The following is a 25,730-nucleotide window of genomic DNA, read 5'->3' as shown; positions in this document are numbered from 1 at the left end:
CAGCAAGACTGAGCAGATACATCCATCCACTTTGCTAACCCACTTATGCGGGGCAGGGTCACAAGGCAGCTGGCGCCTACCCCAGCAATCATCGGGTGCAAGGCAGGACCAAAAGGGTTCCAGTCAGTCACACACAGACACACACAGTTTAATTGAATGCTGAAAATAAAGAAACTGTTCTAAAACAGCATGTAATTAACCCTTTAACTGTTTTTCTAAAGACACCCACACCAGTGTCTCATTTCTAACTTCTCAAATAAAAGCATATGTATATTAATCCCTATTGCCATATCATTTTCTAAGCCTGCTTTATCCAGAGGAGGGTTGGGGGAGCTGGAGCTTTTCCCAGCAAGCATAGGGTGCAGGGCAGGAATACACTGTGGACGGGGTGCCAGTGCAGAGCAATGCACACCACACACCCACTAGGTCCAGTTTGGCATCACCAACCCACCTAAACTGCATGGTCTTTAGACTGTGGGAAGAAATCCGCAGGACACGGGGAGAACATACGAACTCCACATAGGGACAACCAGAGACGTGAATATTTGAAAATTTATGTATTTATTGACTGTTGTCCAAAATATGCCTACTTGCTTTGTTTTTACTTTATGACCACTTTATTCAAATGCCAGACTTCTGCCCTAATAAAGCACTCACATACAACTTCTTCAGTGTAGGACAACATGCCAATGCATATACTTGCAATGCCATACCATATCTTACTACTTTCAAACCCACTTAATTCAATTCTGTGGCACAGATTTCCAGCGCCCACTCTGTAAACATTGGGTGTTAAAAATAGAAACAATGCAAGGCCCACTCACACACACACACACCTCAACTGATAGATGGCCAGCTTGGCAGTGTCTTGTTAACCTGATCACCACATCTCTGAGGATGTGACACACACATGGAGAGAATGTGCAGACTCTCCTCATATAAGGACCGTGCATAGTCATCCTACCAGACCAATCTACCTAATCTGCCCGTCTTTGGACTGAGGGAGGAGACCCATGCAGACATGGGGAGAACATGCAAACTCCACACAGGGAGAGCCCCGGGTGCAAACCCTGGTCTCCTTACTGCAATACAATGTGCTGAACCGCGTTATCTTAAGCATATTCCATGTACGTAGCATTCCTTCATCTGTTTCTTTTTCCATAATGGAATATCCTAAGTAGTTAGTTTTACTTTAAAAAATGTATTTAGGGCTGCACGGTGGTGCAGTGGGTAGCGCTACTGCCTCGCAGTTAGGAGACCCAGTTTTGCTTGTTTGCATGTTCTCCCTGTGTCTGTGTGGGTTTCCTCTGGGTACTCCGGTTTCCTCCCACAGTCCAAAGACATGCAGGTTAGGTGCATTGGTGGTTCTAAATTGTCCCTAGTGTGTGCTTGGTGTGTGGGTGTGTGTGTGTGGCCTGCGGTGGGCTGGCGCCCTGCCCAGGGTTTGTTTCCTGCCTTGCGCCCTGTGTTGGCTGGGATTGGCTCCAGCAGACCCCATGACCCTGTAGTTAGGATATAGCAGGTTGGATAATGGATGGATGGATAATGGATGGAAAATGTATTTAAATGATTTCAATATACAGTAATATGAAACAAAGCCACCTGTTTGTTTATGGCATCTTGTATATAATTACCTTTAAAATTAGTGGTTTACAGTAGACCTCTGTCCCTGAGTTGTAGCACAAATAGATAGATAGATAGATACTTTATTAATCCCAATGGGAAATTCACATTCTCCAGCAGCAGCATACTGATACAATAAACAATATTAAATTAAAGATTGATAATAATAATAATAATAATTCATTACATTTATATAGCGCTTTTCTCAGTACTCAATAATAATGCAGGTGAAAAACAGACAATAACTTTGTATAATGTTAAATGTTAACGTTTACCAACCCCGGGTGGAATTGAAGAGTCGCATAGTTTGGGAGAGGAACGGCTTATGAAATGGCTTAGAAAGAAGGTCACCACAATTCTGTCAGACAGATGTGATCCTCTTTTTCCTAAATTTGCAGATTTACGGTAAAGAGCTACAGATTTTTAAAAGTCTTTTATTCCTTGGGCTATAAGCAGTTTGAATTCATTTACATGAAGGTTATGTAGCAAAATTCTGAATCAGTATCGTGTGCACTATTAAAGGCAATTATTTACGCTTTAATAAATCAAATGCGAAGAAAACCTCACATGTGATTATACATACAGTACTTTGCAATCATCTTCTTCAATAAAGACATTAAACTGTCCAAATATTCGGAAGTCTGAACAGCGGTGCTCATTCGCGCGAGATTAATGAACTAGAAAGGGTTTGCCGCGCGCGCGCTCCACCGAGTGTTCCCCCCTCCTCTCTCTCTCTTCCTGTCAATCAGTGGGCCGTCTCTTAATTTCATCCAATCAGCTATGCTCTTAAGTAACGCTAGGCAGGCATATGGCGTAGCCAATTGGAGCAGAGGTGACGTGGCGATGCTACTAACCGGAAGTGGTGCAACCAACCAGCGTGGAAGGAGGCGGGTGGATTTGCAACCAGCGAGAAGGGCCGCGTCGGTCTGTTGGAGAGCGCGCAGGGGGCTTAAAAATTCGACCCAAGAGAGAGTCAGCTGTCTGCATATTCAGGTTTAGAATTTTCCGCTTACCGTACTTTAAGGATTTCCAACAGTTTTGGCATTGTGGGTTATAAACGTAAAACCATATTGTATGATATGTGATTGAAAAACTTTCTTTTAGAGGAGTAACCGGCCAACCGGGGTGAAGAGCTCGGAAAATGATTGATAAACCGGCAGAGAGACACAGGAGATCATACTCGTTTCTTTAACGTCGACGTTTCTTTTTTTAAAAATACAACTGCACTATTGGACACTTCAAGCAGTACGTGTATGTTAGTGTCACACCCACACTATTCCGGAATCCTCATATTATTAAACATGTTTTCAGTACAAATACATACGCCGTAAATGCCAGTGAGAGATTTAAAGGTAATATGTTTTGTTAGTGTAAGACTACGTGGATGCAGCTTCACGGATAAAGCCTGCTGGTTTCAGTCCCGTGCGCGGTCATTGGATGTGCAGTTCGCACATTCTCCCCATGTGTGCGTAGGGTTTCCCTGTCACAGACTTTATAGATGTGGTCCTCGGGTTAACTGTCGATTCCAAACTGGGCCGGCAGGAGTTTAGCGGTGAAAGTGGGCCCCGCGTTGTTTCTTTCCTTATACCCAGTGTTTACAAACTGGGCTCTGGAAATCTGTGCCACAGAATTGAATTAAGTGGGTCAGAAAGTTATGGAATGGCATCGCAAATATAGGCATAAGCCAGTGGTTCCCAACCTTTTTTTGGCCATGCCCCACCTAGGCCTGTCAAATCATGATAACCCCCACTATAACATATACCTTATTCTTCTTATTACCTATTCAAAAAGTGTACTCCTACTCACGTGGAGGAAGCCCATAGTTTCATTATTTTGGTCTAAACAAGCTTCCAAAGAACATGGAAACAAAAGAGGGAAAAGATAGTTGAAGTACTGACAAAGAAATCACTAAGAAATTGTTAAAAAATAATATAATATGAGGTAATATGAAAATGCAGCAAATACAGTTTTGAAAACATATGAGATGTGATATTCATAAATATAAAATAACACAGCTTTTTCTGTAATATTTTGATCATTTTATATTTTTTGTTATATTGCAAAATTTTATAATCATTGTTAGAAATCGTTTCTACCATTAAAATATGAATTGTAAGTAGAAAAACCCAAGCTGGTTGTAAAATCGGAAATTAAAGGGTTCTTCACCATCCCTTCTATGTTTATATTAATATATGAATTTTTTTTTTCTATAATTTTTAACAGTGAATTTCCGTTTTTTCATTTTATATATTGATTTTTTAGGGGGACAATTCGAGAATTTAGGTATGTTAAACAAAGTGCGCCCCATGTTGGAAATCACCGGCATAGGCAGATTGTCCCACACTGGAGATGTTATGTGCTTATAAAAGAGCAGAAGTGTAGCATTTGAATAAAGGAATCAAAACAAAAACTGTAGACAATTTTGGAGGAGTATTTCAAACAGAATCCAATAAATAGATAGATATGCAAATATTCACATTGCTGGTCCTCTCTGCATGGAGTTTGCATGCTCTCCCCTTGTCTGCATGGGTTTCTTCCCACAGTCAAAAGACATGGCGATGCTAAACTGGCCATAGTTTTTCTGTGGTGTGTGTGTGTGTTCCCCCTGTCCAGGGATTATACCTGCCTTGCACTCCGTGCTTGCTAGGATGGTATCCAAACCCTACCTTGACATGCACACAGTCTTTACTTAGACTCGGAAAGTCAGACATGCATGAGCATTTGATGTCTGAGCGCATTCCATTTAAGTTTACAAGAGCTTTTTGTGGGACGTAATTAGCAATGTTTCAGTAAAAATACATGTATTTGGAATGTTGTGAGCGTACGACTGGATGGCTTCACACATGGACACTGGTAACACAATTTGTTTTTCCATGGATGTTTTGATATGGTGTGCTGTTGGTCACCATTGACTTATCTTGTATCAGAATTTATTTAACTCTGTTATGCATGAAAGCTTGAGATTAAGTTTGTGTCTTGGCCATCACTACAATCTACATGGAGTAAATAACATTTAAAAAAAAAAATAATAATTTGGGGTGGAGTATTCCATTAAATGGCAAGCTGCCCCATGCATGCTAAAACACATACGAAATTTTAAATGTATACGTTTTGTTCAGTTCTTGAAAATTTGTTTGCACGCCAGTTGCGCTCTTAACCTCTCGCTCACTAGCTAGAACAGGGGTGGGCAATGTCAGTCCTGGAGAGCTGCAGTGGCTACAGATTTTTGTTCCAACCCAGTTTCAGAAGCAACTCTGGATCCCGGTTGGCAACTACCCCCCCCCCCCAGGCAGACGCGGTCCAGCCTCACCCTCCAGAAATGACCCTCTATCTGCAGCAGCCAGCTGTTAAGTGGGCGACCCCTAGGCCTGGTCCATCCACTTGAGTCCCCAACAATGAGGATCTTACAAGCTGGATCACCCTCGGGGAAACGTGCCACATGGCCGTAGTGCCGTAACTGACGCTCCCCTCACAATGCAGGTCATGTGCCTCATTCGGGACTCCGTGAGCAACACAAAGTCAAACCAGCGGGACCCAAGGATTTTTCCAGAGAGACACAGTACCAAATGAGTACCAATACCAAAGCATCCTCGTCACACCCAATGCATCTTTAACTCTGCCACCTCCAGATCTGTCTCCTTGTTTCTGGTCAGTGGTCATTGCCCATCCCTGAGCTAGATGATCAAAGCACACACATGTACATAATTACTGGCAGCAGCAGGCAAAATCTTTGCAAAATAATGCAAATACATTTTTCTTTAAGTGGCAGATATAAGCTGCTGTACCTTTTCATTCAACATCAGAAAATATCGGTCTGCAGCATTTTTCTAATAAAGTCAAAGGATTATGTAGGGAAAGTCTTGTGCCAGACAGATTAGATTTTTTTAAAATTGAAATATTGGTATGGATGCCATGACTAAGAATACCTTATGATTCAAAAACAGGGTGAGTTGACCAATGGCAGGGGACAGTACCATGCATTTGGCCACAGAGCGGTATGGCTCCTGGGAGAGCTGGCAATATATGGAAAAGGCTGGATTGGTTCAGAGGAAGCGAAATGATGAGAAGAGAAGGTCATGGTCATTTATTGATGCCTTCACTGTGAGTACGCATGTACACCTACGTCTTCTTCATGAACACATGTAACTTCTTCCCTTGTGTATTATTTTTTTTTATACTTTCTCCATCACAGAGTGTTTTCTTGCCCCAAGGCTACCCAGAGAGTGTCAGTGAGGACTATTTAAGTTATCAGCTGTGGGACACCGTGCAGGTAAGCGTTTGTGAGTTGTGTGCCCAATGTGGTTTGGACACGGATCTCTTTAATACAAGACTTTGTTTTGCAGGCCTTTGCCAGCAGCATCACTGGCACCCTAGCCACGCAGGCCACATTGCGTGGTGTTGGTGTTGGAAACAAGGAGGCTACCATTACCGGGGCAACGATTACATGGATCTTGAGGGGTAAGGAAAGCGTACGTTTGTGCCCTCACTGGAATTTGCTTTGGTTTTACTTTTGAAACAGGATGTTTATGTCACTGTTTCAGATGGGACTGGGATGCTGGGAAGGATTCTGTTTGCTTGGAAAAAAGGGTAAGTGCCATTACAAAACAGATGTCCCATTTGTGCTTCTGTACTATCCTGTGAACATAACTCAACTCAAAATGTCGTGATCTTGTCTTGTATTACAGGACCAAGCTGGACTGTGATGCCAAGAAGTGGAGGTCTCTAAGTGCCATCTCATTATTCTTAAGCACAACTTGCTTCAATTTTTTATATGCTTAATTTATTCTGTCATTCCTAAACTGCTACCCAACTGTCCTGCCATGTCAGGTTGTTCCTGTTTTCCATGTATTTCCATCTAATATGACAATGGATGGCATCTCTTCTTCAGGCTCTTTGCAGACGTCCTTAATGACATTGCCATATTCATGGAGATCGTAGCCCCAGCCTTCCCAGCATGTTTCACCCTTATCGTTTGCACAGCTGGAATTTTTAAGGTATTGGCTGCTATTGTCCTACTCCATCATTTTCAAGATCAACTTTCTTCAAACTGAGACCAACTCCTTTTCTTGCAGTCTTTAGTGGGTGTAGCAGGAGGTGCCACAAGAGCTGCCCTCACGGTCCACCAGGCAAGGAGAGACAATATGGCAGATGTTTCTGCAAAGGATGGAAGCCAGGTGGGTGTGAATCAAGTTGCTTGCTGACGTCTAGCAGCTTTTACCAAGAGGCTGTAATATTTCAAGCTATGAGCCTAATTTAAGTTTCCATAATCCTGTATGTGGCTTTTTTGGGCTTCAGGAGACTCTAGTTAATCTGGCTGGTCTGCTTATTAGCCTTCTCATCATTCCTCTTGTGGCTGACAACATAATGTGAGTGTCCATCAAGTTAATGAACATCTTAGTCTTTGTCTTGAGAATTGTTAACCTCTCTTAACACTTTTCCCTGTTCACCTGACAGATTGACCTTTGTCCTCTACTTTTTCTTCACTGGCCTCCATCTTTTCTCAAACTATAAAGCGGTGTGTTCTGTGGTCATGGAAACCCTCAACCAGGCCCGTCTCTCTATCCTGACCTACCACTACTTGAAGGAAGGGTCTGTTCTTACACCCGTGGAAGCCAATCAAAGGGAACCTGTGCTACCAAGTATGTAAGAGAGCCATTTTAATTTTGATGAGTTTCACCTTGATAACCTTTCAGTCAGCTGATTCTGATGAATTGAGTGGCATCCTCATTTACAAAATCTATTATACCCTTCTAATTCTTTCAAATTTACATGCATTGTTTTAGTTTTCTGAGTATTCACTACCTGTGTGAATACACTACATTCCACTTCCAAAACTCTTAAAAGCTGTTAATGTTCAAATGTCCGTCAACTTGGGGGGGGGGGGGGGGGGGGTTTACAGCTGCTGCTGCAAGCATCCTTGACCCTACAGTGGTTATTACTAAATAGAATACTTCTTTGTAGCTCCGACTGATTCCAACTAGACATAGGCAATTAATCTCCCATTGACCTTTCTAATTTGTGTTGACCTCCTACCGTGTTTCCCCGAAAATAAGCCCTAGAGTGATTTTCAGGCTACTCTGTAATATAAACCCTACCCCAAAAATAAGCTCTAGTCAAGATCGTCAGCTGAAAAGTAAGGAGCATAAGGCCAGGTTTATACTTCACGCCATGCGACGCATGTGCCCAAAAGATCGATTAAATTCCGAGGACACCTTGCCAAAATATCTCTGAAAAGGATGTTTAATGATTATATCCATCAATTCAGGATGCGCCCATTCCAGCAACATCCGTGCAAGACAGAAACAAAATCTCTGGACGGAGCATCAGCTCATCGCAAGGTGAACACAAGCACACACATACACTGTCATTTTAGCTTCACCAAATCCCCAAACCTTCATGTCTTTGGATGGAAAACTGAGCCCACTGTGGAAACCCACCAGGAATACATGCAAACTCCAGGCAGGGATCACACGGGACGTGACTTCCTGCAAGACAACCGTGCTACCGCTCTGCCATCCCTATATGTGTAACTATTAACAGTATTCATTATTTAAACAAAGTTAACGATTTATGTGTAAAATGTAAAATACATATTTTAATGCATCATGAATGTGATGTCAAGTATAAATCTAAGAATTCTAAATGTGCAGAGAGCTGGAATATCATACTGTAAATGTAATTAATGTGTTCTGTGGGGTGATTGCTGCTGTCAGTTCAGGAGGAAGCTCCGAAGTGCGTAGCAATTTAACAACTGGGTTGGTTTTAAGATGATGTTTACGACAGTCTGCTTTAATGATAAAGTTTAAAGGATAAGGTTAATGTGGACATTTCGAGGTTAAAGCCGAAATGTTTACTTTAATCACAAAATAGACATTTTCATTAGGTCCTTGTTATTTTTCTCTGTGGCTCAAATACGCCGCCATACATTCTGATGTTATTGTGAAGGTAGAAAAAAAAAAAGATGGCAAAGAAGATGGTATGGGAGACTTTTAAAATGTGTCATTACTTTGGGGAGTATGCGACGCTTGAATATAAAAGCACCACGAATGCATTTGTATGTCAGCATTTTGCTTCACCACATCAACCCATTCATCAAACGCACATCGATCCTGGAGGATCCTAAAAGCGACTGGAGTAGCAAGAAATTCAGGCTAGAATTCAGGGTTTGAATGTGGAGAGTTATGATGATATTCCAGAGGAAGATGACATGACTGTATTTGGATAAATGTACAGTGCATCCAGAAAGTATTCCCAGCGCATCACTTTTTCCACCTTTTGTTATGTTATAGCCTTATTCCAAAATGGATTAAATTCATTTTTTTCCTCAGAATTCTACACACAACACCCCATAATGACAACGTGAAAAACGTTTACTTGAGGTTTTTGCAAATTTATTAAAAATAAAAAAACTGAGAAATCACATGTACATAAGTATTCAGGTTCAAGCATCAGGTGTATTTGATGCCCCTTTGGCAGCAATTCCAGCCTCAAGTCTTGTTGAATATGAAGCCACAAGCTTGGCACACCTATCCTTGGCCAGTTTCGTCCATTCCTGTTTGCAGCACCTCTCAAGCTCCATCAGGTTGGATGGGAAGCGTCGGTGCACAGCCATTTTAAGATCTTTCCAGAGATGTTCAATCAGATTCAAGTCTGGGCTCTGGCTGGGCCACTCAAGGACATTCACAGAGTTGTCCTGAAGCCACTCTTTTGATACCTTGGCTGTGTGCTTAGGGTCGTTGTCCTGCTGAAAGATGAACCGTCGCCCCAGTCTGAGGTCAAGAGCGCTCTGGAGCAGGTTTTCATCCAGGATGTCTCTGTACATTGCTACAGTTATCTTTCCCTTTATCCTGACTAGTCTCCCAGTCCCTGCCTCTGAAAAACATCCCCACAGCATGATGCTGCCACCACCATGCTTCACTGTAGGGATGGTGCCAGGTTTCCTCCAAACGTGACGCCTGGCATTCACACCAAAGAGTTCAATCTTTGTCTCATCAGACCAGAGAATTTTCTTTCTCATGGTCTGAGAGTCCTTCAGGTGCCTTTTGGCAAACTCCAGGCAGGCTGCCATGTGCCTTTTACTAAGGAGTGGCTTCTGTCTGGCCACTCTACCATACAGGCCTGATTGGTGGATTGCTGCAGAGATGGTTGTCCTTCTGGAAGGTTCTCCTCTCTCCACAGAGGACCTCTGGAGCTCTGATAGAGTGACCATCAGGTTCTTGGTCATCTCCCTAACTAAGGCCCTTCTCCCCCGATCGCTCAGTTGAGATGGCCAGCCAGCTCTAGGAAGAGTCCTGGTGGTTTCGAACTACTTCCACTTACGGATGATGGAGGCCACTGTGCTCATTGGGACCTTCAAAGCAGCAGAAATTTTTTTGTAACCTTCCCCAGATTTGTGCCTCGAGACAATCCTGTCTCAAAGGTCTACAGACAATTCCTTTGACTTCATGCTTGGTTTGTGCTCTGACATGAACTGTCAACTGTGGGACCTTATATAGACGTGTGTGCCTTTCCAAATCATGTCCAGTCAACTTGATTTACCACAGGTGGATTCCAATGAAGCTGCAGAAACATCTCAAGGATGATCGGGGGAAACAGGAGGCACCTGAGCTCAATTTCGAGCTTCACGGCAAAGGCTGTGAATACTTATGTACATGTGCTTTCTCAATTTTATTTTTAATAAATTTGCAAAATCCTCAAGAAAGATGTAATCATGTGATGTGATTACATCTTTCCTGAAGAAGGGGCCTCAGTTGCCTCGAAAGCTTGCTTATTATGATCTTTGTAGTTAGCCAATAAAAGGTGTTATTTTGCTTGGCTTTTCTCTACATTCATAATGGCTAACACGGTACAACACCCTAGTACTACAAAAACCTCAAGTAAACTTTTTTCATGTTGTCATTATGGGGTGTTGTGTGTAGAATTCTGAGGAAAAAAATGAATTTAATCCATTTTGGAATAAGGCTGTAACATAACAAAATGTGGAAAAAGTGATGCGCTGTGAATACTTTCCGGATGCACTGTATATTGTTGTACATGAATAAATAATAAGATATCCCCTGAAAATAAGCCCTAGTGCATCTTTAGGAGCAAAAATTAATACAAGACCCCGTCTTATTTTTGGGGAAGCACGATAGATCATTTTACACACTTCCAGTTTAAGAATCAGACTAAGTTCTAGTGGTAGGTTTCATTTGTACACTTCTCCTGCATCATTCAAAGTGGTGTCCTGCTATTTGCTCATTGGACACTTGCAAAATAATAAAGCAAGTCTTCCTCTAACCTGCTGGCCTCTTTTCTGCTCTTTTACTTTTCTCGCTATTCTCACCCTGTTGCTATTTTACTAATTCCTATTCCTCCTGACCTCAAACCGCTCTACCGGTTTGGTGCAAAAGCACAGCCACTTATCTCTCACCCCTGTCACTCACCTCTCCCTTGGGAAGGTGCCCTATGCTCTTGCAAAACAGCTGTTCATGCAGCAGCGAGTCGCGTCACAATACGTTTGTAGCACAGGATACCATCCGAGTGTTAAAAAACAAGACCCAAGCCACAGTGGCATAAGGGTGCCATGTTTTGCACACACACCGTGGGTTAAAAAAGTAAAACATTTTACAAATAATGTACCAAAGCACAGTGGCAGAGTGTGTGTGTGGCCCATAAGGATTTAAGCTGTCCTGAGTAGGACTTCTGCACCCAGACGTCAGTATGAGAGTAAAGACAAGACGGCAGTGCTGATGTTCACTTTTTTAGGGTACGCATGCTTGGGATTTGGATGGCTGTTTTATTTCAATAAGTTGCCTGACTAACACTATCATTTTATTTATTTGTTTATTTTTTTTATTTTCTTTGGTGTTTGTTCTTTCTGTGACTGCTACTGCAGCCATTATTACCGTGATAATCAAATCTACAAAAAGTATATGCAAGTACACATGTATCTGCCAGAATTGTTAACCTATGTCCGAATACATTTGAATGTTATTTTCAATTTTGTTGTTCAAATCTTTTTTTTGCTAATTTGACATCCTTAGTGCAGACGATTCATTAATAATGAGAGAGTTGACCCTGCTGTTTTATTCATAATTCTGTAATTGCATTTAAACAAAGCAGCTTAATATTTCATCACTATGAATAAGCATCCTGGGTAGAGTAGGGAAAAGCTGCAGGAACCCACTTTCATAACCTGTCTGGCATTTGATTGAAGGGTCTCCGTCTGCTTGGCTTCTCCTAGACAGAAACATTTTATCCCACGTCCAAGAATGTCTGCTTTAGTTTAGTTAGTGAGTGTGTCTTGCAGTGTACTGGCATCCTGTCTACGGTTATTCCAGCTCGGTGACTGATGATGTCCTGTTATCCTCTTTTGGGTAATGCAGATTAAGAAAATGGATAGACAGATACTAATTATTAATTTATATGGGGACAGAAGTAGTTAACAATAAACAAGCTGTTAGAAACTGACTTAAGCACTAATTAAAAAAGTACCATATATCAAGTCTAGCAGGATCTCCCTAGCTGCAGTTGTTTTTTCACAAGAGGAGTAAATCTGGCATGTGGTCTTAATGTTGATGGAGAAGTATAGAGAAGGCCAGAAGGAGCTGCATTGTGTCTTTGTGGACCTGGAGAAAGCAAATGACAGGGTGACTGAGAGGAGCTGTGGTATTGTATGAGGAAATCAGGAGTGGCAGAGAAGTATGTAAGAGTTGTACAGGATATGTACGAGGGAAGTGTGACAGTGGTGAGGTCTGCGGTAGGAGTGACGGAGGTGGGATTGCATCAGGGATCGGCTCTGAGCCCTTTCTTATTTGCAATGGTGATGGACAGGTTGACAGATGAGATTAGACAGGAGTCCCCATGGACTGTGATGTTTGCTGATGACATTGTGATCTGTAGTGAGAGTAGGAAGCAGGTTGAAGAGACCCTGGAGAGGTGGAGATATGCTCTAGAGAGCAGAGGAATGAAGGTCAGTAGGACCACCATGACAGAATACATGTGTGTGAATGAGAGGGAGGTCAGTGGAATGGTGAGGATGCAAGGAGTAGAGTTGGCAAAGGTGGATGAGTTTAAATACTTGGGATCAACAGTACAGAGAAACAGGGAGTGTGGAAGAGAAGTGAAAAAGAGAGTGCAGGCAGGGTGGAGAAGAGTGTCAGGAGTGATTTGTGACAGGCGGGTATTAACACGAGTGAAAGGGAAGGTCTACAGGACGGTAGTGAGACCAGCTGTGTTATATGGGCTGGAGACGGTGGCACAGGAGACAGAGCTGGAGGTGAAAGAGTTAAAGATGCTAAGATTTGCATTGGGTGTGACGAGGATGGACAGGATTAGAAATGAGGACATTAGAGGGTCAGCTCAAGTTGGACAGTTGGGAGACAAAGTCAGAGAGGTGAGATTGTGTTGCTTTGGACATGTGCAGAGGAGAGATGCTGGGTATATTGGGAGAAGGGTGCTAAGGATAGAGCTGCCAGGTAAGAGGACAAGAGGAAGGTTTATGGATGTGAGAGAGAACATGCAGATGATGGGTGTGACAGAGCAAGATGCTGAGGACAGGAAGATATGGAAGAAGATGATCCGCTGTGGGAGCAGCCGAAAGAAGAAGAGAAAGGTCTTAATGAACCAAAATGTGGTAGCAGAATGGTTTCATTATAAACTCTGCAACAAACCACCCAGCAATACTCGCTTTCTGTCTCTATTTTGTCTTGTGCCATCAAATGTGCACACAAAACACAGGGATCCTCCAAGTCTGGAAAAGAATTTCATGATCTGTGAAGGTGCAGCAAACGCTGTTAAAATATTCAGGTTTTTTTGTTTTGTTAGTTCAGACCCATGTTATGATGTGTGCAAAACACCTGCCTTCACTATTTGTGAACACAATCCATGTAATTCATAAAGTTGTTAAATTATGGTTTACTACCCCCTAGTCAAATACTGTTGCATAACCAGACAGCAAAAATCATGCGCCATTGCAACTTTGCTGAAAGATATTTCTTCAGTCTTACAATTTAAAAATGAGCTTGCATCTGGACTCCAGAAGTGGTAGCGTACTGTGTGTATTTGTGTAAACTATTCATTGATTTAATAAGCATTGAATCTTCTGTGAGTTGCATTGAGGAGAGATAATACAAACGGGCTTTCATGTAGTTTGTGACATCTCTTTCTGAACTTCATGACCACGACATAACATTCTCAAACCTGCTTAATGAAGTCTAGGGTCAGCATGGAGCACAAAGATGGGACACAGCAAACCCCCCCCCAAATAATCACAACTACATTGGGCAAATTTGGAATTTGTGCGTCTAGAAGGAAGTGTTAGCTTTGCAAGTGGTCCAGGTTCAATGCTGGGAATTGCACTGTAGAAATTTAATTCATGTTAAAGTACTGTCACAACAGCAGACAAAAAAATCACATCAGCAAATAACAATCCCAACATAAATACTGCATTTATACTTAGCTTGTATTAAAGAATCGCTAAGTGTACAGTCCACATCAGGCTCTGGCCAGAGACCCCAAGTGAGTATTGGGAAGGTTAATGTTGCAGAAGCAGTTAGGACTAGATAGTTTGCGCTCTCTCTCAGCTCAGGTGGTCTTGGTGCGCCCTGCCATTGTCTTCTCCAGGTGCTGTTGCAGTGTACATTCATTTGGAGAGTGAAAGGTTGCGGAGGGCTTTGACTCGGTAGTCCCCATGGTTAAGTTGGTAATCAGTTACGATTCTCAATTCCTTGGTTTCTCAAATGCTAGATTGTGGCAACACTTTTTTGTAAATTGAAGATATTTGTTTTGGAACAATAAACAAATTGAGTCTGTTTGTTGTGGTAGGGTCCTAGAATGCCCCCTTTATATTCTTTATTATGTAGATGTTATCGGAATGCCCCAAACCCCATACTCTTACCACAACTATCTGAATTGGCTGCTATTATAGTTGAACAAGCCTCTTTCTTTTGCACGTATAACCTTGACAGTTACACATCATTCTATTATAATAAAAAAAAAAATCCTGGGACGAGACGAGATTTTTTTAGCCTGGGATGAGACGTGACTTTTTCAGAGAGATACTTTCCCGTGAGACGAGACCTTGTGCCAAGAGATTTAACTAGGTCCGGGGCCAGAAATAAAAGACAAAGAGTAGATGACAAAGTAGAACATTGTAAATAATTCAAAAACGTTGGCGCGATACACATGCAGAGCAGGTTAGAGATAATGAAAGTATGAAAATTCAAAAGTCTCAAAAAAATGATAGTAAAGATCGCATTAGTGCAAACAAACGGAAATTATTATTTGGTGAAATAACGGAACAGCGAAAAGAGATCAAATATATCGTTTGGATTTAAACTTTAAGTCGGAGACTTGTAGATCGTCTAATTTGTGTTGCCATCAGGGAAAAGTAGTGTTTCTTCCCAATGAAGAGGCATATCCGTGAGAATTAAAAGATTTTTTGTTTGGTGAAAGTGAAATCCACATATGCGAGTAGCAGAGACGGGGGATTGGCGAGCGAAGCCCCCTAGTTTATTCATAATATAAAGATAATATGGCTAATATATAAGCAAGCAGAGTACAAATGTTGGCAAAATAATATGACTTGCTTCATATTAAACATCCAGTATACTTAGATTACCCGTTGGCTTTTATCTTAATGTGTTGATTTGTCTGGACCAGAAGGCCCTTGGTTAAAGTGGTACAATGAGACAGTGTGGCCTGTCTGAATATGGTAGGTGGGAGAGAGAAAGTGTCTTCTCCTCCTCTGTGGATGGAAAATGGCAACAAGACAGCCATCGGCATGTTAACCTTCCACTTATTGTGGCTCGGTAGCTCCTGACACACAACCTGAATCATTGCCCCCATTGTAGCCCAGTCCAGTTGTACCCTGTCCATATCTTAGCTCTCTGTATTTCACCAAGCTAGCTGACCTGGCCAGTTAAATCTCCTCTGATGAGTGGACAGGGTTAAAAATTAAAACTATAATGTACAAAGCAGTCATCATTCAATAATATTTTTTTTTCTGCCCACTATCGATCATTCACACTTTTCAGCATTTATCATGGCAGAGCCCTTTCTCACAGATTGACAAAGTTCAGTAATAAAGTCAAAGCAAAAATATATGATCAAAACAAAAATTAAGCAATTACACATTTTGTGTGATTAAAGTTTTATTAAGAAAATCTACCTTTACAGAGTAATTCTGATCAATGCTGGACCATTAAAAACTTTATGAAGTGAGAATACGTGCAGCACCCACAGCCACTGTAACGTGTAGAAGAGCGAGATCAAAAGGCACACCTAGACCACAAAACTACTAACTGTAGTGCTAAGTTTATTGTTCTTTTCTTTAAAATGTTGCTATCATTTTTTAATGTTGTGCTTGCCTGTAGTCACTGAAGTGCATATAAAGTTGAATTGATTTTTGAAATGCCGTTAGGCAAAGGCATCCGCAAAAGAGCAACAACAGTGAAATATTTCTTGATCATTGCAGTATTATGTACAGCACATTCAAGTTGTTGTATTTGTAAAACAGATTTAAAATTGTAGTAGGTCATGAAATTGTACTGATTCACCAGGGAGAGTAAAAAGAAAATGAAAATGGACGGGAGAATCAAAAGTCGAAAAACGGTCAAAACTGGAACTTGGGGAGATCTTTTGTCAAAGTCAATATGTAATTGAAAATACAGAGTCGAGAAACAATAGCAGTACAAAAAAAAAATCAGGAAAGACTAATCAAATAAAGATTTTCTGTACAGGTTGAGGTTTATCTGTCAAGTTTTTCATATTGTTGCTAAAAGTGACAGCAGTGACGTAGCTCGAGTTCCTGCCATTCGTACTTCAATTTGCCGCCCTCCAACATATCTGAACAAGTTAACCTATTTAAATAGAAAATTAAAATGATGTGAAGAGAAAAATTAAGATAAATTGTGCATAGATTTATTCATATACAGAGAAACAGCAATAATTTTTCACATATAATTATTTAGAAGCATCAACCAGACAAGAATATCATATAGACGCTGTACTGATAAGCCGTGTTCTAATTATTAGTTTATTATAAATACACTACGAAAACCAGAACAAGTGTGGTGTACCAGTGATAGGTGGGGATGTTTTCTGTGCAGAGTAAGAATGCATTCGGATTGATAACGAAATGAAATTGTAAATTAGTTATCTTCCTAGAAATTATTATCGGTGTAATGTTTAGGTTTATTTTTGTTATTGCCTCATAAATTTCAACTGCTGTCTGAGATGGCGTCATAGAAGGACGGTCTGAAAATGATTTTTGAGGCATTTGTGGATAAAAATAAGAGAATTTGACTCTTTTTATTCATGAGTGATATTTTTCCGATCCCTGCTGCTATACACACGAATTGTACTGAGCCTTTTGGCCAATAATGCCGCCCCCAAAAAATGTGCCACCTGGGGTGGATTGCCCCCTCCTAACTACGCCACTGAGTGACATACAAATGAAGCACTCTGGGAAATTCTTGGAAGGATCTCCATGGTAATTGCAGAAACGATTACCTAACATGGCGGCACCAAAATGATGGCGTGACAAAAATCTGATTTATTAAAATTTTTCTTTCTGAATGATTTCTACACAAATTTTAAATTGAGTCTCAAAACATAATTCATGTAGCCATGTTAGGAAATGCACAAGAAATTGATAAAAGTTGGAGATCCTAACAAAGGTCCCATGCTTGGATTAAATTAAAGCACATTACCCTGTGTATATTTTCCTTGCGTTACGAGAGTAGACCACAATACCTCACCACATCATGTAGGCTTATTGACCAGGAATGGCTTTGTAAATGACATGGACAACAACATGGACACACAGTGACTCTTAAATTGATTTGTAATGCTTATCAAGGTGAAAAACAGTTCTGTTGTCTCATTTCCTTAAATAACAATTTTAAATGCATGAAAATTTCATGTCTAATTATCTGAATTCACAATGTACTGGAAAATTAGTACTATTTCCAGTTTGTGTTTTATATTGGTATCTTGCTCTTCTCTTTAATACAGTATCCTTTATTTGTGATCATTTAATGTCACAGCCAAATCTCCTTTTATGTCTTTTATTTGAAATGGACACAAGCACGGTCACTGTAGTTCCATACTGGATGATGCACATTGTGCCTTTCTTATGGAATTTCTATTTATTTTGTGGACAGGTTTCAGAAGGAGGCTCGAGATCCAGTTGGGAACCAAGCTTGGAAATGTGGTGAGCAGGTATGTGGGGCATCAAGTAGAGCTGTGAGGCCACAGCCAGAGCAGCACCAGTTTCTGTGTATGTTCCTGTTCCCCTCTCCCTGACTGTGCTTGTATTCTGGCAGCTTATCTGACTTTGAAAAGGCACTGCAGGATAACGGGAAGAAATACATCATTGGGGTGGACAAGAGAAAAGGTCAGAGGTCAGGGTTTCTGTGAGCCTTGTTAGCGTGAGGGATTACACCTACACACTCTTGGACTTGTTGCTTTCTCTTTTCCGCAGGCAGAGTGCTGGTTTGCCTGAGTTCAGGTGCAGGGTCACTTGATGAACTGCAGGCAGGATTCCATGCCTACGTTCTGTCGTTCTTCCTAGAACTGCAGGCCTCAGGCCCTGGACCATACAAGGCAGCAATTCAGAGGTGCAGAGACATCGCTGTCTCAGGTGAGGCGTGATCAAGTGTTTATTTGAGACCTTCCTTGCCATTTGTGCCTTTCTGGGGGTGGATTTTTTTTTTTTTTCTGGTTTCTTATGTTGTTTTCTGTCCAAAGAGCATTTAATTATGTTTGTCAGTGTTTGTGTGTCTGTGTTGGTTTGAAGGCCTGCCTGTCTTTGACCCTCTATGCCTCGGCCAGTTTCCCCTTTTCTTATTTTTTAAATGCATGTTGACAGTTTCCCGGTCTGTGATATTATTTCAGCTGCCACTAATGATCAGCATTGGAGACTGGTGACAGAGACACACAGATTGGTTGACGTAGCCTTCCCCCATTTCCAAGCCGGTGAGTTCCACAGGCCTTTGGAGGTTTCTTCCGTTAAACTTTGTTTTCTGCTGCTGCTTTTACCCCTTCATTCCGTTTCCTAGCTCTGCAGAAGGCTGGCTGGCGCACTGACCACACGTTACTGGACTTTGATGAGTGGCGAGTTGACTGGGCAGAAGGAAACCTCCAAAAGAAAGCCTTATAAAAGTGCCAGATGTAGATAAATGTAGAAATTTGAAGGTCTTGCTCCTGTGCTGGCTTAGACTAGCTGCTACTCAATTCACCTGATTTTTTTTTTTTTTTTTTTTTAATTAAAAGTTTATTTTTTTTAAATAACAATGTTGAGTTTATTGTCGGCCTTTCTCTAAGTGCACCATGAAATTTAATTCTGGCAAATGACAGTTCTACTGAAAGAGGAAAGCGATTAGTAAAGTTACTAATCACGGTGATGTGTTGCATGCTGATTAGTAAAAATGTTAGCGTACTCTGTGCACATGACAGTATCTACCTGTTGTCACTGCAGACCAGAGTGGAGCCCACCTTCAAGTAAAGCAGCGCTTTGGATCAGTGGCCGTGGCTGCAGGTTTTCATTCCAACCCTTTTCTTAATGAGTGACCTGTGTTTGCTGCTAATTAACTTCTTTTGAACTCATTTTAATTGACTTGCTCTTGAAGACTCTGACCCCTTAAATTGTTTTCTTTTTTCCTTAATTAGAAGCCAAACAATAACGAGATACAAAATGAGCCAAAACAACTGATGTCTGTCGTACAATATCTGAAAATACAGGACGATGAAGGTCTTAGGCATGTTGGTCTGCTCAGGTCTCCAAAACATTTGACCAGTGCTGCTCTTAGAAAGAGAAAATCAAGAATTTCAGAAATGTCTGCTAATGCACCACAAGAGCAGCAACAAGCCAGGAAATTAAAGAACAGGTTTAATTAACAACAACAATCAGCACCTCATTAAGCAGCTGGTTGGAGTTTGAGGCCCTGACTTCGTTGGTCTTCTGTTGGCTCCCTCACTTCACATTTCATTTCTTTTTGGGTGCCGTTTAAGGAAAAAAATTGAAACAATTCAGAGGAACAATGAAGAAATCTTAAAAAATCAATTAAAGTTCATTAGCAGTACAATCAGGGCACTCAAAAAAAAAAAAAAAAGGGGGGGGGGTTAGAATGAAAACCTGCAGCCACGGTGGTCCTCCAGGACTGGAGTTGGCGACCCCTGCTTTGGTCAAGGTGTGTCTGACAATTGGCCGTTGAGCTCCCCTCAAACCACAGCAGCCCTTCATTAAGGAATGAGACGTGACAAAGAAACATTTGCTCATCTAGGATCAGTTATTTATTATAGTACAAGTTTAGAAATACGTGGCAGGGTCCGTGTGCCTTCTCAGTGACGTGGTTTCTCAAAACCAGTGGGCAGAGGGTTGGTGTGAGGGTTGTGGAAGAGCGAGTGATTGCCATCACCCCACGGAAATGGCTGTTGATTCAGGTCAGATGAGTTGGTGATGAACATGAGTGGGGGAAAAAACAATAGAAATGTCCAACTGTTAGAAAGAAAGGAAGTCAAAACTTTCACATTTCAAAACCAGTCCAGAAACCGGCAGCTTACCTTGGTGCGAATGCGCAGGTGGGCATATGGCTTAAACTCGGGCATCTCGTGGTGGTGCTGTTTTTTCAGCCAGGCGTTGAGTATGCACACAGCAACCCCTGGGACGGCCACAAAGAAGGACAACAGGCGCCAGGTACGAACTGTGAAAAGGAAGATTTCAAATGCAAAGGTTGAGAGAAGGAGAATAACACCCTCTGCAGTCTTCCTCTTCCTACCATATTAGGAACAGTGACTGTGCATGCGCTAAAAAGTCGTGTTTAATTCCGTTTCATTGGTACTTAGTAACAATATGCGAGTGTATGATAGCGTTGGCTTTTTCAGAAATGTTACGGTTTTGCTTTGATTAAAAACAAAATGTGTCGTCCGTTAATTTCAGAGTTATTGTCACGTTTACACCGTGCAATGAAATTTCTGTCTGAATGTTTGAGCAGCACGGAGCAGGTTGCAATTGTTCTTGTCTAGCGTCCTAAATTTTTCACTACGGGTTATGTATAATATCCATTCAACGATTTTGTAAACTCACTTCCAACATCACAAAATAATAGGTAGTGGTAAGTTAAAGTCCACTTTCCTTTTGCATTTAGTTTCACGAAACTGAAACTAAACTTCATCTCCCATGCGCATTTATCAAGTGTTTCGCCAGTCTTAGCTGGTTAAAAATAAATCTCAGAATGACGTTAATTTGGACCGATTCTTGGGAATACGAGTAAAAAGAATTTATCAATTTTCCTAATTTAGGAAACAATTCCTAATTTCATCAGGATTTAGGAGAGCTTGTGAGCCATCTTAAATTGCTAGAAGCTGCCACAAGATGGTGTTCAAGCAGAGCTGAGGCACGCACACCCTGAGAAAGGTGGAATGTTTTTGGAACTCCTGGACAACAATGAACTTGTAAAAAGATTCCAATATGACAGAGATGGAATAACATTCTGAACAAATCTTTATGTTGCGCTCCATCTATATACAAAGAAGTTGTGTGCTGTCAGTCAGTCGAAATGAAAGTGTTGGTAACGTGGTGTTTTTTGTTACCCATTATCTGTAATTTGTGTCAGACTTTGAATGTCTTTGCACAGCATGAGCTAATGCGCATATTTGTACATTTTCTCCACCACTCCATGTGAGGGTAACGTTCAAGCAAGCTGCACTAATGCAAATCGCCAGTTTTCCTCGAGTTATTCGTATCATTGATGTTGAAATGCCAGGGGGGTATGCAGAGCTCCATGAACCCCTTGGAAAGTTGGCATTACACTTCAGTCCAAGAACAATCAAGAAGCGAGGCAGAGAGACTCCCGGGGCGTTGGATAAAGATTGTGAGAGATTAAGGTCTCTGTGACCCCTTGAACCCTCTGAGCAGACGTCAGACACCATATAAAAGTCCAAATATAACTTTTATTTAGACTTATATGTGCACCAAGCACCCTATACACTACAACACTCATATAAGTAATCCATAATCAATAAATCAATACACAATACCACCACTCCCAGACACGTCGCCACCCTACCTCCCAGCTCAGCTCGGCGTACTGGGCTTTCCCATAGTCCTTTATACTCCCTGACCCGGAAGTGGTTCCTGGCACAACCCACAAGTCCTTATTCCTCCCGGGTCAGGGTAAACAGTCCTTTTCTTCACCCCGGAAGTACATCGTTTTCTCCTGTCCTGGGATTATGACGTACTTCTGGGTTATAGGGCATATAAGAGTCCCCGGGTTTCCCTACAGCGACTCCTGGTGGTCCCCAAGGCATCCAGCAGGGCTGTGCATAAAAACTACATAGTCCATGAGTCCCTGCTGGAACTCGGGGCATGTCCATGCTGCAGGGAAAGCTCCACCTGGCGGCCTGGGGGTATTGGCCGGAATGACAAGCCGGCCACATATCACAAGATAAAGTAAGTGGGGATCACAGAGAAGGACGTGGTATGCGACTCTTGGAGCCAATTTGGGACACCTAGCGTAAATGCCCACGCTGTTATTTTATGAGTCATGTATGTATGAGAGACTTAATTTTTTTAGTACACTTTTTAACTTGATACAAGTGTGGTTTTTAAAATATTTTTTTATATATAATTTTCAACTTTTTAGTCATGGGTTTGTTTTAGTATAATTTTGTAATCAATATTTTAACACTTTAATATTTCTATCCATTACTAGCGCCATCTATTGGTGAAATCTTGAACTATTCTTCATATGAAAATTTCATTTCTTACTTAACATGGATTAATTGATCAATTAGTGCAACTGATTATTGATTCATGTATTGTCATCGGAAGTAAGTGTGTAAAATGTCAAGTTATTTAGACAATAGGAAGTGGGTTAAACATCGATTACAAGATTTGTACCAGACAACAAACGGGAAGTTAAAAGAAGCCGGGTAATAATACAAAAAAGCAGTAGGATAGCCACGACTAGTTTCAGTAGAGCTGTTGCTTTATGAGACGTCTCCGATTGACTTAACAGTGACAAGGGGATTCTTCTGGAACTGTGGCTGTGCATCGTACACTGTTACAGTAAATAAATGTGCCCATTATTGGGCTTAACTCTCATTTGGTGTTTTTCAGTCATTTCATCTTGGTGCTTATTACAGCACTTTTTCTTTGTTGTTGCAAAGCGGGCCACTATTACGTGTAACTTCGCACAATATCATGACTTCCTTATGTTTTCTTTCTTCTTTCAGCTTTTCTTTCTTCTTCTCCTTTTATCGGCTAACTGAAAAGATTAGAATATACAAGCTTTAGAGGCCACTCGGGCCTCTTCTTCAGGTAACATTACATTACAAATTGCCTAAAGAAGGGGCCTGAGTTCTCACCACTTCAAATACCTCAAATTAGGATTGGGTGGTTCTTGCTGAGGTGCGAATGATTAGAACTTCCTTAGGGAATAAGCAGGTGGACCTGACTGTCTTATTTAATCTGCAGATCACGAGAGTCTGGCATTCTCTTTGCTTTTGTGGTGTCATATTGACAAAATCAAAAAAGCTTTCTAGGGCCTCAGAAAGAAGGTTGTGGATAACATGGTACAACACCCTAGTTCTTCCATCACTTTAAACAGCATCAGAAAACTACAAAATATCCTCATGATTGCCATTTTGCGGCTTGGGTGCGTAAAATCCTGACTTCATTTATTCTCAAGTGTGAACTCCTACTTCTTGTGGGGAGTGACTGGAGGACACTTCATAATTTCATCTCGTGTCCTAGACTGGGCTTAGACAAAATCTTATCCTAGTCAGACTCTTAGTGCAGTTCCTAGCAGTAATTCTGAGATAGGTTTGATAAATATGGGCTCAGAAAGAATTTCAAGAGAAAAAATGATGACAAGGAGGACAATTCAGGGAGGTAATGGAGACGAGAAGGTTAGGGAAAGGGAAAACAGGCATGACCATAAAGGAAAGGGGAATGGCGGGTAAAAAGATTTAGGATGAGAAGGGATGATGGAGAAAACAAGCAAGGACGAATGGAGACACAAGTCCCCATTAGGCCTCTCCAAGCACAGAAGACCACCTGTGAGACGGATTTGACAGCTGAGCACTCCATCTGTTTATTGTGGCTGAGAAAAATAGTTTTGCCGCAATAGGAATAAACTCCTACCCGCTCCCTAACACAAGCAGAACATTCTGTGTCTAATGGATAAGCCGTGCATTCTGAATGTGACCGCGAAATGGCTTCCTTGACAAGTAAACCTCTTGTCTAAGACGATTATTTGCATTGTTAGTTAAATACTTTACCTCCACTATGGGCACCAGCCTGTCCTGCAGTGGCATATGTTCTTCTTGAAATCATCTCAAGGAATCCCATTTTTTTTCCTTCACGGATGGCCGTTTCAACTTGGGAAAATTAAATAAAACGACTCCAGGACAGATCAGTGTTTCTCTGGTCCTCCTCACATGTGCGCTTGTGTCCTTGAGCAGTTCTGCCTGCTCCCAGCGGTTGTACTTCTGCCAAATATCTCTCTGGTTATTTTTAAGGGTGGCATAATTTCAAGGAGGGTCAGGTGGTTTGTCTCCTGGTAAACTAAGACCTGAAATCCACACTTGGAACACAAAGTAGTGCAGAGTGGACAGTGGGTGTTGTAAGCCACATTAACATATAGAACCCTGGCCATCACCGGGATATGGATCTCGGGAGCGGTGACTTGCATGGATGAATGGTTTACTTCCTGGATGGACAGCATTTACTCGTGACAGAAACAAGTGAGGATAGAAGCAAGAATGATCCAGAACACAGATATCCATAGACTTTTCAGTTTGTTTTAAGGCCTAATCGCTTTGTTGAACTGCACCGCATGCTCTTGGCCGTATACAGTCATGTGAAAAAGTAAGTACACCCCATGGAGCCGGTTGACTTTTTCAGCATCTTTGAACAGGCAAACATTACATCTTCATGCAAACTGTGCCTACAGATAAAGTGCATCTACTTGAACAAATGATGCATACAATTGATATGGTGTATTCATTCTTATGATCTAGACCAGGGGTCTCCAACACGTTGCTCGTGAGCTACCGGTAGCTCGCTAAAGGGTTAATTAATGAATCCTACATAAATTTGAAAACTTGATTAGTCAAATTAGGGGTGGGCGATCTTTCCAAAAAATCATATCACGATCCACAATCGGAATTGCCATCTCTCTTTTCAATGTGGCATACACTTAAGAGAATATCCGGACTCAAACTCATCAAGACCTAAGTAACACTTTACTTTAAATATCAAACAAAGTTGAATTCAATTGTTCTCTTGTTCACTAGCTAAGCGTAGTTAAGGTACACGTTCGAGGCTGGTGAGTGAGTGAGAAGAGCCGCCCAAGGGCCCGATGCGGATTTGTGCTAATAAATCTGTACCATAAGTGAACTATGATGCACAGCGAAATGAGAGAAGTCACAAAAAGCAACCGGAATGTTCAGCAAATTATGGAAAAAAACCCAATCTAAATCTGTTGAGTAGTTTGCTCGTGAAAAGCAGACAGACATTGGATATTTATATATTAGTAAACCTTCAAAATAATGTGCAGTTTAAGTCTCAACAGCATTCTCAGCATTTCTGGAGCTTTGTAGAGCCTGATAACTATAAGAAACTTCACAGTGCAGCTCTGAAAATGTCTGCTTTGTTTGGGTCTCCATACCTCTGTGAGTCTGACATGAATGTCATAAAGTCAAAGTTCAGAACACGACTGACAGACGAACACTGAAATGACTCCAGAAGAGTGAACCTGAGTGGCTCCACTCCACCAGACACCTCAGTGCCAGTCATCTGACTAACTAAACAACACAGCACACATGCGACTGGACCTGTGAATAAAGTGACACAGTGACATGGAGCAAAATGACAAATGAACAAGTCAGATCTGTATATTTGGAATTGCATTGTTTTGTTTTGACAGCATTCATGTTTTAATTCAACAGTGTGAGATACGCTACACCAGGGGTCTGCAACACGTCGCTCGCGAGCTACCAGTAGCTCACAACCCCTTTCCAAGTAGCTCACCAAAGGGTTAATTTGCGACTTTTCAATTCCACCCGAGGGGGGGGGGGGGGGGGTAAACGTTAACATTATACAAAGTTATTGTCTG

General features: G+C 41.5%; 2 protein-coding genes across 3 annotated transcripts; one reads left to right on the top strand and one right to left on the bottom strand.

Moving 5' to 3' along the window:
* Positions 1–2,460: 2,460 nt before the first annotated feature.
* rusf1 (RUS family member 1) lies at positions 2,461–18,893 on the top strand. Of its 2 annotated transcripts, none has more exons than XM_051934711.1 (15): positions 2,461–2,658; positions 5,568–5,724; positions 5,816–5,893; positions 5,967–6,081; positions 6,165–6,210; positions 6,309–6,341; positions 6,512–6,617; positions 6,696–6,797; positions 6,919–6,989; positions 7,078–7,262; positions 17,772–17,829; positions 17,934–18,004; positions 18,092–18,250; positions 18,505–18,585; positions 18,669–18,893. In XM_051934711.1, exons 2-15 carry the CDS (start codon positions 5,581–5,583, stop codon positions 18,767–18,769), a joined length of 1,350 nt encoding a protein of 449 aa, XP_051790671.1. In that variant the 5' UTR covers positions 2,461–2,658; positions 5,568–5,580; the 3' UTR covers positions 18,770–18,893. The 2 variants fall into 2 exon arrangements, with proteins under 2 accessions (XP_051790671.1, XP_028670774.1); XM_028814941.2 differs by having other exon boundaries at positions 2,462–2,616.
* Positions 18,894–19,879: 986 nt separating this feature from the next.
* Positions 19,880–24,057, bottom strand: LOC114663220 (cytochrome c oxidase subunit 6A, mitochondrial). Its single transcript, XM_028816974.2, has 3 exons — positions 23,893–24,057; positions 20,173–20,312; positions 19,880–20,040 (listed from the first exon to the last, which is right to left on the bottom strand). Exons 1-3 carry the CDS (start codon positions 23,960–23,962, stop codon positions 19,951–19,953), a joined length of 300 nt encoding a protein of 99 aa, XP_028672807.1. The 5' UTR covers positions 23,963–24,057; the 3' UTR covers positions 19,880–19,950.
* Between the last annotated feature and the right edge of the window lie 1,673 nt (positions 24,058–25,730).

This window comes from Erpetoichthys calabaricus, chromosome 12 (genome assembly GCF_900747795.2).
Source record: "Erpetoichthys calabaricus chromosome 12, fErpCal1.3, whole genome shotgun sequence".
NCBI classification, from domain to species: Eukaryota; Metazoa; Chordata; class Cladistia; order Polypteriformes; family Polypteridae; genus Erpetoichthys; species Erpetoichthys calabaricus.
The sequence above is the reverse complement of the archived record's forward strand: the minus strand, read 5'-3'. Positions and strand labels throughout refer to the sequence as shown.

Bases quoted from the DNA above. Each gene is read 5' to 3' on its own strand.
- rusf1 (XM_051934711.1), top strand. From the start codon at position 5,581: ATGGCAGGGGACAGTACCATGCATTTGGCCACAGAGCGGTATGGCTCC. The intron at 6,211-6,308 runs GTAAGTGCCATT...CTTGTATTACAG, and splicing joins CTGTTTGCTTGGAAAAAAGG to GACCAAGCTGGACTGTGATG. The intron at 6,990-7,077 runs GTGAGTGTCCAT...TTCACCTGACAG, and splicing joins CTTGTGGCTGACAACATAAT to ATTGACCTTTGTCCTCTACT.
- LOC114663220 (XM_028816974.2), bottom strand. From the start codon at position 23,962: ATGGGATTCCTTGAGATGATTTCAAGAAGAACATATGCCACTGCAGGA. The intron at 20,313-23,892 runs GTAAAGTATTTA...TCCTTTTCACAG, and splicing joins GGCTGGTGCCCATAGTGGAG to TTCGTACCTGGCGCCTGTTG. The intron at 20,041-20,172 runs GTAAGCTGCCGG...CTGAATCAACAG, and splicing joins ACCTGCGCATTCGCACCAAG to CCATTTCCGTGGGGTGATGG.